At 42.4% G+C, this 17,399-nt stretch overlaps 1 protein-coding gene across 2 annotated transcripts in view; it reads right to left on the bottom strand.

Moving 5' to 3' along the window:
• The window catches only part of LOC144693247 (tau-tubulin kinase 2-like), a 313,940-nt gene that overhangs the window by 204,142 nt on the left and 92,399 nt on the right, over positions 1–17,399 (bottom strand). For both annotated transcript variants that reach the window (XM_078562916.1, XM_078562915.1), the window contains exon 3: positions 6,925–7,072. In XM_078562916.1, coding sequence (XP_078419042.1) covers positions 6,925–7,072 — 148 coding nt within the window. The remainder of the gene's footprint in view (positions 1–6,924; positions 7,073–17,399) is intronic.

Raw genomic sequence — 17,399 nt, forward strand, 5'->3', positions numbered from 1 at the left:
GGGCCGGAGAGAGGGGGCGCGCGCGGGCGAGAGAGAGGGGGCGCGCGCGGGCGAGAGAGAGGGGGCGCGCGCGGGCGAGAGAGGGGGCGCGCGCGGGCGAGAGAGAGGGGGCGCGCGCGGGCGAGAGAGAGGGGGCGCGCGCGGGCGAGAGAGAGGGGGCGCGCGCGGGCGAGAGGGGGCGCGCGCGGGCGAGAGGGGGCGCGCGCGGGCAAGAGGGGGCGCGCGCGGGCGAGAGAGAGGGGGCGCGCGCGGGCGAGAGAGAGGGGGCGCGCGCGGGCGAGAGAGAGGGGGCGCGCGCGGGCGAGAGAGAGGGGGCGCGCGCGGGCGAGAGAGAGGGGGCGCGCGCGGGCGAGAGAGAGGGGGCGCGCGCGGGCGAGAGAGAGGGGGCGCGCGCGGGCGAGAGAGAGGGGGCGCGCGCGGGCGAGAGAGAGGGGGCGCGCGCGGGCGAGAGAGAGGGGGCGCGCGCGGGCGAGAGAGAGGGGGCGCGCGCGGGCGAGAGAGAGGGGGCGCGCGCGGGCGAGAGAGAGGGGGCGCGCGCGGGGGTGAGAGGTGGCGCGCGCAGGCGAGAGAGTGCGTGAGAAAGAGAGAACGCGAACACGGAAAAGAATGAATAAAAAGAGCAGGGTTGAAATTAAATGAAAGCGAAGAGCATGCATGAGAAAACGCTGTCAAATCAATGGATTCTCTCGCCGCTGAGCGTTCAGCAAAACAAAACTAATAGTTTATGGTCTGGGTTTATGTTGTCTCATGCATGAGACCAAGTCTCTCTGCCCAACCAATTGCATATACTGCATGTGAAGTCAGTGTTGGAGGTATGGGTGGAGGCATTGCCTCTGCACCTCGCTCGCTTGTCACTGAAGGCACTTGACTCCATCCACCTCAAATGTCAAGATCGCTTGACGACAGAGGCATTTCCATTTGGGTTTGTCCAAGGTTGTTTCTTCCCAAGTATTGAGACGGTAACTTGCCAGCTCTGAGGTTGGCTTTCAGATAGTCTTTATATTTAAGTTTGGGACGTCCTATGGTACGGGTTCCCATTTTCAGCTGGCTGTGGAGTACTGCTTTTAGTACATGGGAATCCTCCATGTGAAACATATGACCGACCCAGTGATGCTGAGCTCTGATTAACATGCTCTTCAAGTCAGTTATGCAGCACTTTGCAAGAACCTTTGTGTTGGGGATTTTGCCATGCCTCCCGCTGTTGCAAATAGATCTCAGACAGCAAAGATGGATTGCTTCTATAACAAAAGCAAAATGCTGCGGATGTTTGAAATCTGAAACAAAAACAGAAAGTGCTGGAAAAACTCAGCAGGTCCAACAGCATTTGTGGAGACAAAGAGAGAGTTAACGTTCCGAGTCTCTATGACAGAAGAAGTCATACGGACTCAAAATGTTAACTCTGTCTTTCTTTCCACAAATGCTATGGATTGCTTCTAGTTGCTATATGTGATACCGGTCTGGCCTAGGAGGCAGTGGCAGCGGTATGCTCCACCGGTGCACAGGGGAGATCAGCCATCCAATGCAGGTCACACCCATGAAGAAGTGATGCAAGAACTACTGCCTGGTACAATTTGTTCTGAGACCAAAGCTCTGTCCAAAGTCTGTGATGTGCCTAACAAACACTGAGCTTGCTTTTGCCAGGCGATGGTTGATTTCAGATGGGGAGGATACTCACAAGACAGCAAAACATTGTCAAATAAAATCAAGGAAAACGCAAAGATGTTTTATCAATATATAAACAGCAATAGAATAAACTAAGGAAAGAGACGGGCCAATGAGAGATCAAAAAGGTAACGTGTGTGGAGAGCAAGGCGTGGCCATGGTTCTTAATGAATATTTTGTGCCTGTCTTCACAGGATGCAGGTATCTAGTTAAGGGTGAGGAGTGTGAAATGTTGGATAGTGTAAACGTAGTGACAGAGGAAATATTTAGGAGTTTAGCACCTTTGAAAATGTATAAGTCACCAGGCCTGAGTGAAAGAATAAATAAAAAAGATGCAGTTAGAGAATCAAATGCTTACTGGGATTGCCTCATTTCTTACACTCTTACTAACCTGGTATAAAGCCATGAAAAAGCTTTCACTCTAGAAGAAAGACTTTTACTTGCCTAGTGCCTTTCACGACATCAGGAAATTCTGAAGCTCTTTTCAGACATTCAAGTACGTTTTATGCGTACTCACTATTGTAGGGAGCCAGTTTATCAAAAGCAAGATCCCACAAACAACAATGTGATGATGACCGGATAATTGTTTGTTTTTTTAGTGATGTTGGTTGAGAACTGAATATTGATCAGATGCTCGAGAGAACTCCTTTGCTCCTCAAATAGTGTCATGGGATCTTTTGCGTCCAGCTGAAAAGGGCAAGCGGGGCTTCAGTTTATCATTTCACTTGAAAGGCAAACTTCAGTGTACCACTCACTTAGTTAACTGGAACAATCTTTGCAAATAAAATTTTTCCCAATCTTGCAACAGTTATGATTTTAATTTTATCAAGCTGTCAGATATATATTCAATAGTCCATAAACCATGTTTTCCCTTTTGATTAATCAACATCCAATGAACCAATCACTTGGTCACTGCACCCCTGTCCTTTGCAATTCTCTACCCAAATCACTTTGCATTACAAAGAAATTCCTTGTATTCATAGTCTTTAAAAAATCCATACCTTTTAGTTCTTTTGCCATTGAGGCTAGTGGAATCCTTGGGCTGCCAGTTCCCAACTTATAGGTCCTGTGAAGTTGGTAGTAATTACTCCCAAAGTAAACTTGCTGCATTTGCTAAGACCAGTGACCAGTGTGGCCTGCTTTACTGCATCTCCCAGCCTATCCGTATCAGCGGGTCCAGCACCTTTAGGGTTTCAGCTGCCAAAGGCCCATGCCTTGGAAGTCTGTGGCCCTGATGGCCATTAACCCTAAAAAAGCTACTTTAGACTGTCTTTTGCTGCTCCCCCACTCCTGCAAATATTTTTTCTTTCTCCTGCTTTTGTGCCCAGAGATGTTTTTGCATGAGGAGTGCTATATCAAACAGTATCACATCAGTCAGATTCTGCAAGTTTAATTCATTTCCTTGCAATCATCTATGAACATTATTATAGAAAAATTTATTCTTTAACTGGTATTACTCAAATACAGTTTGTCCAGTGATGCATCTCATTGCTGTTTGTAGGAGCTTTATATGTAGTGACTGCACATCAGAAGTACCTCATTCACTGTAAAGCTCTTTTGGACGTTCTGGGGTCATGCAAGGCACTGCAGAAATCAAAGTCTCTTTCTAATCATGAGTCAGTTGAATAGTTTCTGATAATATGTTCAGTAAAACAAGGAATATATGCTATTTCTATTTTCAGTCAAACTTTACAATGGGCCTGGCAACATCGGCGGAGAAGAAAAGAGTTGACGTTTCGAGTCCTCACGACCCTTCAACAGAACTGAGTATAGTTAGGAGAGGGGTGAAATATAAGCTAGTTTAAGGTGGGGGGGGCAAGTTGTAGGGACAAGCAAGCCCCACTAGAGCTGTACCTTGAGTGTCCTGCCATCCATTCTTAATTAGCACATTTTCTTAGATAATATCACCACCTTCAACACCTCTTTGTTCCTTTTGTCTGTGACATATTTTGATTATCTGCTCCTATCACTGCTTGCTTGTCCCTACAATCAGCCCCCCCTCAACTTCTCTCCCCCTCCCACCTTAAACCAGCTTATATTTCACCCCTCTCCTAACTATACTCAGTTCTGTTGAAGGGTCGTGAGGACTCGAAACGTCAACTCTTTTCTTCTCCGCCGATGCTGCCAGACCTGCTGAGTTTTTCCAGGTAATTTTGTTTTGGATTTCCAGCATCCGCAGTAGTTTTTTGTTTTTACAATGGGCCTCTTTCCTAGCACTTGTAGAAAGCGTTTTATGCTGGACTTTGTTTTGGCATGGCAATTCAAAAATTCCTGTGGCAACGTTAGACCTGTAGGTACTCTCTTTTTTTTAAGTTTTCAAGTGCAATCATGTTGCAGTTAGGTAATGCAACTCCTTTATTCAAAAGAGAGGGAGACAGAAAGCAGGAAACTACAGGCCAGTTAGTTTAACATCCGTCATAGGGAAAATGTTAGAAGCTATTATTAAAGATGCTATAGCAGGGCACTTAGATGAATTCAAGGTAATCAGGCAGAGTCAACATGGTTTTGTGAAAGGGAAATCATGTTTAACCAATTTACTGGAGTTCTCTGAAGAATATAGTATGTGCTGTGGATAAAGGGGAACCAGTTAACGTACTGTACTTAGATTTTCAGAAGGCATTTGATAAGGTGCCACATCAAAGGTTATTGCAGAAAATAAAAATTCATGGTGTAGGGGGTAACATATTGGCATTGGTAAAAGATTGGCTAGCTAACAGAAAACAGCGAGCAGGTATAAATGGGTCATTTTCTGGTTGGCAGGATGTGATGAGTGCCACAGGGATTAGTGCTGGGGCCCCAACTCTTTACAATTTCTATAAATGATTTGGGTGAAGGGACCGTAGGTATGGTTGCTAAATTTGCTGATGATGCAAAGATAGGTAGGAAAGTAAGTTGTGAAGAGGACATAAGAGGCTATGAAAGGATAAAGATAGGTTAACTGAGTGGGCAAAGATTTGGTAAATTGAGTATAATGTGGGAAAATATGAGGTTGTCCATTTTGGCAGGATAAATGAAAAAAGCACATTAACTAAATGGTGAGAGATTGCAGAGCTCTGAGATGCAGAGGGATCTGGGTGCCCTAGTGTATGAATCGCAAAAGGTTAGTATGCAGGTGCAGCAAGTAAAGAGCAAAGTTAAGAGAATGTTATCGTTTATTGCATGGGGAATTGAGTACAAGAGTAGGGAGGTTATGCTTCAGTTATACAGGCCACTGGAGAGACCTACACTGTACACGGTACTCCAGGCATAGTCTCCTTATTTAAGAAAAAATGTAAATGTGTTGGAAGCAATTCAGAGAAGGTTTACTAGGTTAATATGTGGAATATCTTTTGAGGGAAGGCTGGACAGGCTAGGCTTGTATCCACTAGAGTTTAGAAGAATAAGAGGTGACTTTATTGAAATATATAAGATCCTAAGGGGACTTGACAGGGTGAATGTGGAAAGGATCTTACCTCTCGTGGGAGAATTTAGAATTGGGGGCGGGGCGGGGTTCACTGTTTAAAAATAAGCCGTCACCATTTAAGACAGACGTGGGAAAAAATTTTGAGGGTTGAGAGACTTTGGATTTCTCTTCCTCAAAAGGTGGTTGAGGCAGAGTCTTTGACTATCTTTAAGGCAGAGGTAGACAGATTCTTGATAAGCAAGGGAGTGAAAGGTTATCAGGGTGGGCAGGAATGTAAAGGTTAAAATTAGATCAGACATGATCTTATTGAGGAGGCCTACTCCTGTTCCTAATTCATATACATGTACATATGTAAGTGTAACCCAGACTGCCAAGAGAAGGAAGGGAAGAAATAGCAGAGGCTATTTTCCAATCCTCTTTGTCTATAGGTGGAGGACTGGAGGACAGCCAATATTGTACCATTGTTTAAAAAGAGAGGAAGAAATTACAGGCCTAATCACCCTAACCTCAGTGACGGGCAAATTATTGCAGAAAATTCTCCGAAGGAATTAAAGGATGGTCATGTCTGATTAACATGACTGAAATTCTGGAGGAGGCAACAAGAGTTGATGAGGGTAGTTGGCTTGATGTAGTCTACATAAATTTTAGCAAGGCTTTTGACAAGGTTCCACACGGTAGATTGGTCAGAAAAGCAAGAGCCCATGGGATCCAACGGCAAGTTGGATATAAAATTGGCTTAGTAACAGGAAACAAAAGGTGTGTGTGTGTGACTGGAAGGCTGTTTCCACAGGGTTAGAGTTTGGGGGGTCTGCAGGGCTCAGAGCAAGGTCCCTTGCTGTTCATGGTAATAAAGCAGTGATTTAGACTAAAATGCAAGGCACATAATCAAGAAGTTTGCAGATGATACAAAAATTGGTCATGTGGAAGAAAACTGTAGATTGCATAAAGATGTTAATGGACCAGTCAGATGGGCAGAAAAGTGGCAAATGGAATTCAACTCAGGAAAGTGATAGGTAATTCATTTGGGGAGGACAAACAAGTCAAGGAAATACACAATAAGTGGTAGGATACCGAGAAGTGTAGAGGAACAGAACAACCTTGGAGTGCACATCTACAGATCCCTGAAGGTAGTTGATAAATTGGTTAAGAAGGCATACAGAATGCTTTCCTTTATTTGCCAAGACAGAGGTTATAAGAGCAGGGAGGATATGCTAGAAATAGATAAAACACTAGCTAGGCCACAGCTAGAGTACTATGTACAGTTCTGGTCACCACAGTCCAAGAGGGATGTGACACACCAGACCAGGAGATATATATGAGGATGTTACCAGTCATGCAGAATTTTAGTTTTGATGATAGATTGGGCAGGCTGGGATTGTTTTCTTTGGACCAGAGGAAGCTGAAGGGCAATTTATTTAATGTGTATAAAATTATAAGGATAGAGTAGAAAGGAAGGACCTTTCCATTTCCATTTGCGAAGAAGTCAATAACCAGTGGGCAAAGATTTAAAGTAGTTTTCAAAAGAATTCAAGAGGAGTTCAATAATTCCTTTCCACCCAGAGAATGTTGGGGGTCTGGAACTCTATGTCTGAAAAGGATGGTAGATGTAGAAACCCTAAATCATATTTAACACGGATATTCAATTTAAGTGCCATAACCCACAAGGCTATGGACCAAGAGCTGCAAAGTGAAATTGGGCTAGATAGCTCTTTTTCAGTCATAACAGTCACATTGGGCCAAATGGCCTCCTTCTATAGTGTAATATTTTCTATATTTCTATGTTAATCGATGGTTCAGAGACACTGTAACTGACCCAAACAAAGATAGACAAACTTAACATGTACAACTTAGGAACTTACCTTGCAGTTTCTTCAAAACAGCAACTTCCATTTTGAGAACCTGCTTTGGTTGCTGGGCAGACTCCACTTTGAGAGCAACATTTTCCTGGGTCAGAAAGTCTACAGCTTCATAGATTTCTCCAAAGCCCCCACCTCCAATCTTTTTCAACTGCAAGACAAAAGAAAAATTAAATCTTAATAACTATAACCACCCTTATAAAGCACACAGCACATTTGCCATCTGTTGATGAACATAATAATAAAATTCTTTTATAATAATAAAATTTACTGGCCATTAATTGTGCTAATTTTGCAAAATCGCCATGTATTTAAAATTTGCACACTTCCATGGACTTAAATCAATAGAAGATGTACAAGATGAATAAACCATCAAGTAGCATTGAACATTTAGAATCGCATCAATAGCCGGGAGAAATAATCCACGCTGCTTCACAGAAAAAGAACAAAATAGATGCTGAGCTACAGCAGGAGATATAAAGAGAGGTCAATGAAAGTTTGATCAAAGAAGCTATGAAGGGATTTTAATAAGAGAGTGAATGTTTGCAATTTGAAGGGTTGGAGGACCAGGGTCCAATGTCAGCCAGCAAGAACAACGGTGATAGGCGAGAAGGACTTGGTGCAGGATACGATACAAGCAGTATGCTTACCACTATAAACACCTGTCCTCTGCTGTGTGCCTCTTTGTCAAGATAGGATCATCACAACATGTGAAAATTGCCTTGCATGTGTTACGACACTGGTTTACAACTCCGCAAGTAACGGAACAGAAATTACAGCATAAAAATAGGTCCTGAATTCAGCCCATTGTGTTTGTGTTGGTGCTCACTCTTCAACTGCAGCTATTTGTCCTAAACTCATTCCACACTTCCCTTGCCTGCTTCTATATTTTTTCCTTTCAAATAGTTATCCAATTCCAATTTAAATTATATTAGTTTCTGACTTAATAGCCACAGGTAGCAAGGCATTGTACGTCTAATCCTTGCTCCCTTAAGTTCAAGGTCACAGACTAGAAAGGATACAGCAGATAACCAGTTTAACTATCCATCACCAGATCTGGCTGGACCACTTAATACACGATCAGATCCTGCTCTCGTCTGCTAAAACTGCTCACTATCCCAGGATCATCCTGGAATGTAAAGATAACTCACAGCTTTTCTCCACTGCAAACCATCTTCTTAAACCCCTCTCCCCGTCCCCTCCACCCTCACCTTCAATACCACGCCCAACGAGCTCATGGACTTTTGTCACCAAGATCAAGACAACCTGATCAGCTGCCTCTGCCACATGTCTCCCTTCCATTAGCTCACCTGGCCATATTTGCATAATGCTGTCCCCTGCACTAGCCCTGAACTCACCACCTTCTCTAACTTCTCTCCCATTTCCCCTCAAAGGAGAGATTGACAAAGATGTCATGAACAAAAGGACAAAGGGAGTGTTAAAGGTAGTGTCCTTTTGTTCATGACATCTTTGTCAATCTCTTTGCCCCCACCTATCGCTGGCCATTTATCTAGCTTCACCTGCTCCACCCACCTTAAACAATATAAATTTCAACACATTTCTACTTCTCTGTAGCTCTGAAGAAGAGTCATATGGACTCGAAACGTCAACTCTGTTTCTCTCCACAGATGCTGTCAGACCTGCTGAGTTTTTCCAGAATTTTGTTTTCTTTCAGATTTCCAGCATCCATAGTATTTTGTTTTTATCTAAAATTCTCATCCTTATTTCAAAATCTCTCCATGAATTCACCCCTCCCTTCCTCTAATCTCCAACCCCACAAGCCACAGAGATAATCTGCGTTCCTGTGCATCCTTAATTTTAAATCACTTCATCATTGGCGGCCTAGGCCCCAATTCCTACTCTCTACCTCCCTTTTCATCTTTAAGGCACACCTTAAAACCTATCTCTATGACCAAGCTTTTGGTCATCTGACCTAATATCTCCTTAAGTGTTGTATTTCAGTTTATAAAGCTTCTATGAAGCACCTTGGGCCACTTTATTACGTTAAAAGGTGCTGCAAGCGAGAAATCCCTTTTAATTTCCTCTTTTGTTTTTCAGTTATGATCCTTGGTCTATCCCCTCCTCTTGTTACCAATCACATTGCTCATGGCCAACCACCAAGAACTTGCAAGAGTGCCAAATCATTACATTTGATTTTTCCTCAGCAATGCTGAGCCACATTCAGAAATTTGGTGGAATCAGAGAAATTAAACCTGGGTCCTTCAACTCTGGTCCTACTCAACAGTACTGCAGCACACAATCCCACTATGCAACTGGAAATTTATTTCCTTGAATACGGTGTAATGAGCAACTATTTAAAAAAAATGTATAATAACTTTATAAAATCCTAAGAAATTTATTGAATATTATAGAAATAGCTCTCTCTCTCTATCTATGTGAAGAAAGCTTCCTGGGTTGACAAACAGGACAGCATTGGCTGTTATCTCTGCCAAGGGCATGTCTCTCACACAGGTGCTGAAACAAGACATCCTTAAACCTGAATAAAGGGAGCGATCACATGACCCATATGTAAGCCAAAAGGTTAAATGGTGGCCTAGCAAGCAATAAGCCATGAGAAGGCTTCATAGGTTTCCAGTAGAAATAGGAGAGATTACCTTGAGTATCTGACTCTCGCTAATGGAAAATTAAATAAGTGATTAACATAAGACCTCCAGAAATAAAGTAAAGAAACGGGCTCGAGAGAGAAAAATCACTCAAAAGAAAAAGAGAAGTTCAAGGTGGACCAATGCTGGCTCCACCCTAACACCTTGGTTATCTCAAGACGACCTCAGGCAGGAAAGTGCTTTTCAAAGCGACCTATGCTGGCTTCAGCCTAACACTTTGGCTAGCTCAGAGCAGAAGAGACTGCCACCACCAGCCACGGAGATCAGCATTCTCCTGCTTTCCCCATCTGGGACCATTAAACCATTCTCATCTGTTACAGGTCATATGTTTTTTTCTATCTATTTAGCTTATGCATCAGATTTAAACTGCTGCTTCTTAATAAACTTTTAAAATCACCTACAACTTCAACCCCTGTTCAGAGTAATCTGCGACTCGCAGGCCAAAATCTTACAACTATTACTGAACAGTATCATTTTTCAATTGAAATAAACTAATATTTTCCAATCCAAATTCTGCAAGATCCTTTGATGTTTTCAGGGCAATTTCTTAGAAAAGTAGGTTCTAGAGCCAATCAGCGAGCAGGCTATTCTAGACCTGGTAATGTGCAATGAATAAGGATTATTCAATAGCCTCATGGTAAAGGAGCCTCTAGGTGATAGCGATCACATCATGATAGAATTTGAAAGGGAGAAGTGTGGGACCACGTCTAGTGTTTTAAACCTAAATAAAAGGTAACTATGAGAGTACAAAGGCAGAGCTGGCCAAGGTGAACTGGGAAACTAGATTAAAAGGTAGTGTTGCAGTAGCAGACTTTTAAGGAGGTATTTAATAGCTCTCAAAGATTTATCCTAGTGAGAAAAAAGTCATTTTGAGAAAGATGCATCATCCGAGGCTAAATAAGGAATTTAACGATAGTATTAAATTGAAAGAAACACTGTACAAATCTGCTAAGATTAGTGGTAGGTCAGAGGGTTAGACAGATTTTAAGAACCAGCAAAGAATGACTAAAAAGATAATGGGGAAGCAGAAAACAGAGTGTGAGAGAAAGCTAGCTAGCAATATAAAAACAGATAGTTAAAGTTTCTACAAGTATTTGAATAGGAAAAGAATAACTAAAAGCTAGTGTTGGTCCCCTAGAGAGAGAGTCTGGAGAATTGATAATGGAAAACAAGGAAATGGCAGAGACGCTGAACAGGTATTTTGCATCTGTCTTCACAGAAGAAGACTTGGAAAACTTTCCAAAGATGCTTAATCAAGAGGTGATAGGGAGGGATGAACTTAAAACAATCACCATCATCAGGGAAAAGGTGCAAGGAAAACTATTGGACCTAAAGGCCGACAAGTCTCCAGCACCAGATGGCCTGCATCCTGGATCTTAAAAGAAGTGATGGCACAGATAGTAGATACATTGGTTATAATCTTCCAAAATTCCTTAGATTCTGAAATGATCCTAGCGGATTGGAAAGTAGCTAATGTAAGACCTTTATGTGGGCCGTCCTTGGCCTGCTGCAATGTTCCAGTGAAGCTCAACGCAAACTGGAGGAACAGCACCTCATCTTCCGACTAGGCACTTTACAGCCTTCCAGACTGAATATTGAGTTCAACAATTTTAGATCATGAACTCTCTCCTCCATCCCCACCCCTTTCCAATCTTCCTTTTTTCCAATAATTTATATAGATTTTTCTTTTCCCACCTATTTCCATTATTTTTAAATGTATTTCCAACCATTGTTTTATCTCTACCTTTTAGCCTATTTCGATCCCTCCCCCACCCCACCCCCACTAGGGCTATCTGTACCTTGCTTGTCCTGCTTTCTTCCCTTAATGTCACCTATTAGCACATTCCTAAGATAATATCACCACCTTCAACACCTCTTTGTCCTTTTGTCTATCTCCACCTATCATTGGCCCTCTATCCAGCTCTACTGGTCCCACCCCACCTTAAACCAGCTTATATTTCACCTCTTTTCTATGTTTCCTTAGTTCTGTTGAAGAGTCATATGGACTCGAAACGTTAACCGTGTTCCTCTCTGCAGAAATCTAATAGAGTTTTTTGCTGAAGTAACATTCAAGGTGGATAAAAGGGAACCTGTAGATGTAGTGTACTTGGATTTCCAAAAGTTGCTTGATAAGGTGCTACATAAAAGGTTACTCCACAAGATAGGAGCATGTGATGTAGGGGGTAACATATTAGCATGGATAAAAGATTGGTTAGCTAACAGTAAACAGAGTAGGGGTAAATGGTTCTTGTTCAGATTGGCAAGTTGTAACTAGTGGAACGCCACAGGGATCAGTGTTGTGTCCTTAACTTTTTACAACCTATATCAATGACTTGGATGAAGGGACCAAAGGTTGGTCTGGTAACTAGGTTTGCCAATGACATCAAGATAGTTAGGAAAGTGAGTTGTCAAGAGTAGGTAGAGGGTCTGCAAAGGGATATAGACAGGGTTAAGTGAGTGGGAAAAAATTTGGAAGATGGAGTGTAACATGGATAAAAGTAAAGTTCTCCACTTTGGCAAGAATAAAAAAGCAGGATGCTATTTAAATGGATTGCAGAACTTGGTCGTAGTGTAGGATCTGGGTGTCCTGATACATGAACCACAAAGTTAGTATGCAGGTACAGCGAATGATAAGGAAGGCAAATGGAAAGTTGGCATTTATTGCAAGAAAAATGGAATATAAAAGTAAGGAAGTTTTATTGCTGCTGTACAGGGCCTTGGTGAGACCACATATGGATTACTATGTACAGTTTTAGTCTCCTTATTTGGGAAAAATATATAATTGCTTTAGAAACAGTTCAGAGAAGGTTCACAACTCATGGGATGAAGGGCTTATCTTATGAAGAAACATTAAACAGGTTGGGCCTATACCCTTTGGAGTTTAGAAGGAGGAAAGATGATTTTATTGAAGCATAAGACCTTGATAGGGTGGATGCCTGGAGGAGGTTTCCTCTTGTGGCGGAGACTAAAACTAGGGGACGCAACTTAAGAATAAGTTTTTTTTATGACAGGGATGAGGAGAATTTTTTCTCTTAGAGGATTATTTATCTGTGGACTTCTCTTCTCCAGAAAAGTAGTTAGTGGAGGCTGGGTCTTTAAATTTATTCAAAGCTGAGTTATTTAAATTTTTGATAGATAAGGGAGCCAAGAGTTATGAGGCGGGGGGGCAGACAGGAAAGTGGAGCCGAGACCACAACCAGATCAGCCATGAACTTATTAAATGGCAGACCAGGCTCAAAGGGCCAAATGGCCTACTACTTCTCCTAATTCCTATGTTCCTATGCTTGACTTATATTTTCATCCATTCTGTGCAGTTGTTGCAGAATAAAAGGTAGTGAGAAATGAGAATATCGGCATCTAGTTAGTCTCACTGTTCAGTTATGTGGGGAGTAACATGCAACCTTGATTTCCTTCTCACAGGGAGCTAGCTTAACAATATGGGCATACAGTGTGAGCTGTCTCAATTGCACAGCATTCCTCACCATTTGCCTTGTTCTAACAAACGCTTGCTTTCTATTTTCCAAAGGCTGCCAATATTGCGCCACATTATGCGGTGTTAAGTTCAAAGCTATGCCATTCGGATCTATCGTGGATATATATTTATTGAGCTAAATAGGAAACTGATCTTTAATCCAGCCAGAGAAGGTGGAAAGACATGCATGTCCCAAGATAGATTAGGTAACATTATGTCCACATACTGGCTGGCCCAATACAAAGTTGAATTGTGTCATAAGCAATAGATGAATTACCTTCATTAAAATGAAAATGTGAAGCATTTTAAATTTAATTACACCAACCCTGAAGCAAACTACCCACTGAAAGCAAGAAAATTCAAGCAACTACTGGTTACATGTGTCCTGAAAATGTGATCTAACTCCCTGCATAACCAGCAGTGACTTACAAAGGTGCCTTGAAACTGCAAGTTAGTCACAGATACTGAATTGGTAAAATAAATAATTCCACAAAGAAGTGAAGTAAATCGCTCAGACTCATTGACAAATTTCTCATTCACGTATAGTTAATATATTTGAGAATTCCTGTGAATTTTAACTTCCCAGGTATTCAAAGAAAAAGACTTGCATTCATATCGTGCTTTTCACAACCACCAGATCTTATGACATTAAAGCGCTTTACAGCCAAAAGTGTACTTTTGGAGTGTAATCGCTGTTGTAATGCAGGAAACACGGCAGGCAGCCAGTTTGCACATAGCAAAATCTCACAATGCAAGAATGACCTGATAATCTGTTTTTGTAATGTCGAATGAGGGATAAACGTTGGCCAAGATAGCAGAGATAACTCTCCTGGTCTTCTTTGAAATAATGCCATGGGATCTTTTACATCCAACCAAGGAGGCAGATGGAGCCTCGGCTTGAAATCTCATCTCAAAGGCACCACTCAGTACTCTAATGAGCACTTGTTCAGCACTGCACTGGAGCGTCAACCTTGAATTTTGTGCTCAAGCCCTGCAGTGAGACTCCAAACCTTGTGATTAGAGTGCTACCAACTGAGCCATGGCTGACAATAGTCCAATAGTGATCTGTTTCATGCTGAAGACAGGGTGACTAAAATATGAACAATTATTTCCTTACACAACATTAGAGGAAAAAACCTAGGAAATTACAGTAATGGTCTATGTGATTAGTACAGACTTGTTTCAGATCGCCAAGTAAGGGAACGCCTGGGCAACAGGGAGCATATTATTATTAAATTTAACATGATCAGCCAATCTTAATGATTCTACCACGTCATAAGAGGATTAAATTTGTCAAGATAGCACATGATATGAACAGAGTTGACTTAATGATTCTACCAGGTGGAGTTAATAGCAACACTAACATCAATGAAATGCTCTCAAAACTAACTTTACACAAAGGGAAGCTTTGGATATCCCTAGGATTAAAAAAGGCACATAGTCAACTAAAACCATATTGACTAACTGGTTATGTCCAAAGGCAAATTAGATTAAAAACAGACTTTATTTTAATGATTACACCCTTAAGGAAAATGTTTTGCAGGAGGACAGGGATGGGTATCGATGACAGCTGGAGATTATAAAAACAGCTCTCAGAGCAGTGAAAGGGACAATGGAGGTGTGATAGTAAAAGCAGGACAAGCTAAGGGGAGCATTGTTTTTTCTTAACTTTAGAAACACATAGATTTAGAGGAGATCTGATCAAGGTCAGGAAAATAATTAAATGATTAGAATCAATCCAAGTTGATAGGTTATTTCCACATATTTTCCACAGAATTGTTACGGTGTAGGAGGCCATTCGGCCCATCATGTCTGCATTGGCTCTCTTGAGCATTTTAACTTGGTGCCAATCACCTGCTTTTTCCCTGTAACCCTGCACATTATTTCTATGTAGATAATCATCCAATGCCCTCTTGAATGCCACAACTGAACCCCCACACTTCCAGGCAGGGATTACAAACCTTAACTACTCGCTGTGTGAAAAAGTTTTTTCTTACCTCATATTTGCTTCTTTTGCAAAACACTTTAAAACTGTGCCCCTGGTTCTCGATCCATTTACGAGCAGAAACAATTTCTCCCTATCTACTCTATCCAGGCGCCTCATGATTTTGAAAACTTCTATCAAGTCTTCTCTCAGCCTTCACTTCTCCAAGGAAAACAGTACCAACTTCTCCAATCTTTCCTCATAGTTGAAGTGTCTCAACCCTGGAACCATTCGCTTAAACCTCTTCTGCACTCGCTCCAACGCGTTCGTTCACTCTCTCCAATGTGCCCAGAACTGTACAAAATACTCCAGCTGAGGTCTAATCAATGTCTTATATAAGTTCATCATAACCTCCCTGCTCTTGTACTCCAAGCCCCTATTAATAAAGCCTAAAATACTGTATGCTTTAGAAACAGCTCTCTCTACCTGTCCTGCCACCTTTAAATTACTTATCTACAATATGCACCCAGGTCTCTCTGTTCCTGCACACCCTTTAGAATAGTATCCTTTATTTTATACTGTCTCTCCATGTTCATTGTACCAAAGTGCATCACTTCACACTTCTTCGCATTGAACTTCATCTGCCACCTATCTGCCCACTCCACCAATGTGTCAATATCCTTTTGAAGTTCTACACCCTCCCCCTCGGGGATTACAATTCTCCCAAAGTTTTGTGCCGTCCGCAAACTTTGAAACTGTCCCCTGCGTATCAAGATCTAGATCATTTATATATAAATCAAGAAGAGCAAGTGTCCCAAAATGGGAGGGTGCAGGCTCAACATGTTCCCTCTAGGGTGATAGGAAGGAGTAACAAGCCCAGAGAACCATGGATGACCAGAGATATTCAGGTTACGATGAGAAGGAAAAGAGAGGCTTTTAGCAGGTACAAGAGAAGCAAGTCAGCAGAGGCATTAGTGGAGTATAGAAAGTGCAGGGTGAAGCTTAAGAAAGCAATTAGGAGAGCAAAGATGGGATATGAGAAAGCTCTGGCTGGTAAAAGTCGGAAAAATCCCAAGATATTCTATAAGTATATCAATGGGAAGAGGATAACCAGGGAAAGAGTAGGGCCCATAAGGGACCAAGGGGGCAATCTATGGATGGAGCCAGAGGACATCGCTAGAGTGTTGAATGAATACTTCATATCCGTCTTCATCCAAAAGAATGAGGATGAAGGTATCGAGCTCGGGGAGAGAGACTGCGAGGTTCTTGAGCAAATTGATATAGGGAGTGACAAGGTATTGGAGGCGTTGGCAGGCTTAAAAGTGGACAAATCTCCAGGTCTGGATGATTTGTGTCCCAGACTGCTGAGGGAGGCAAGGGAGGAGATCGCAGGGGCTCTGACCCAAATTTTTAATTCCTCTCTGGCCACGAGGGAGGTGCCAGAGGACTGGAGAACAGCTAATGTGGTTCCGCTATTAAAGAAGGGTTGTAGAGATAAGCCAGGGAACTACAGGCCAGTGAATCTCACGTCAGTGGTAGGGAAACTATTGGAGAAAGTTCTGAAGGAGAGTATCTATCTCCACGTGGAGAGGCAAGGTTTGATCAAGGATAGTCAGCATGGCTTTGTCAGAGGGAGGTCATGCCTAACAAATTTGATTGAATTTTTTGAGGAGGTGACCAGGTGTGTAGATGATGGTAGTGCAGTTGATGCAGTTTATATGGATTTCAGCAAAGCCTTTGACAAGGTCCCACATGGGAGAATTATAAAGAAGGCAAATGCACATGGGATACAGGGTAATTTGATAAGGTGGATTCAAAATTGGCTTAGTTGTAGGAGGCAGAGGGTGATGACAGAAGGATGCTTTAGTGACTGGAAGCCAGTGTCCAGTGGTGTATCACAGGGATCTGTGCTCGGTCCCCTATTATTTGTCATTTACATAAACGACATAGATGACTATTTGGGAGGTAGGATTAGTAAAGTTGCGGATGACACAAAGATTGGCTGGGTGGTTAACAGTGAGGTTGAGTGTCTTGGGCTACAGGAAGATATAGACGGGATGGTCAAATGGGCAGATAAGTGGCAGATGGAATTTAACCCTGAAAAATGCGAGGTGATACACTTTGGAAGAAGGAGTAATTTGACAAGGAAGTATTCAATGAACGGCATGACACTAGGAAGTTCTGAGGAACAAAGGGACCTTGGTGTGTGTGTCCATAGATCTCTGAAGGCAGAGGGCATGCTAGTGGGTGGTGAAAAAGGCATATCGGACACTTGCCTTTATCAATCGAGGCATAGGTTACAAAAGTAAGGAGGTCATGTTGAAGTTGTATAGAACCTTGGTGAGGCCACAGCTGGAGTACTGTGTGCAGTTGTGGTTGCCACATTATAGGAAGGATGTGATTGCACTGGAGGGGGTGCAGAGGAGATTCACTAGGATGTTGCCTGGGATGAAACATT

Source organism: Cetorhinus maximus, chromosome 18 (assembly GCF_964194155.1).
Source record: "Cetorhinus maximus chromosome 18, sCetMax3.hap1.1, whole genome shotgun sequence".
NCBI classification, from domain to species: Eukaryota; Metazoa; Chordata; class Chondrichthyes; order Lamniformes; family Cetorhinidae; genus Cetorhinus; species Cetorhinus maximus.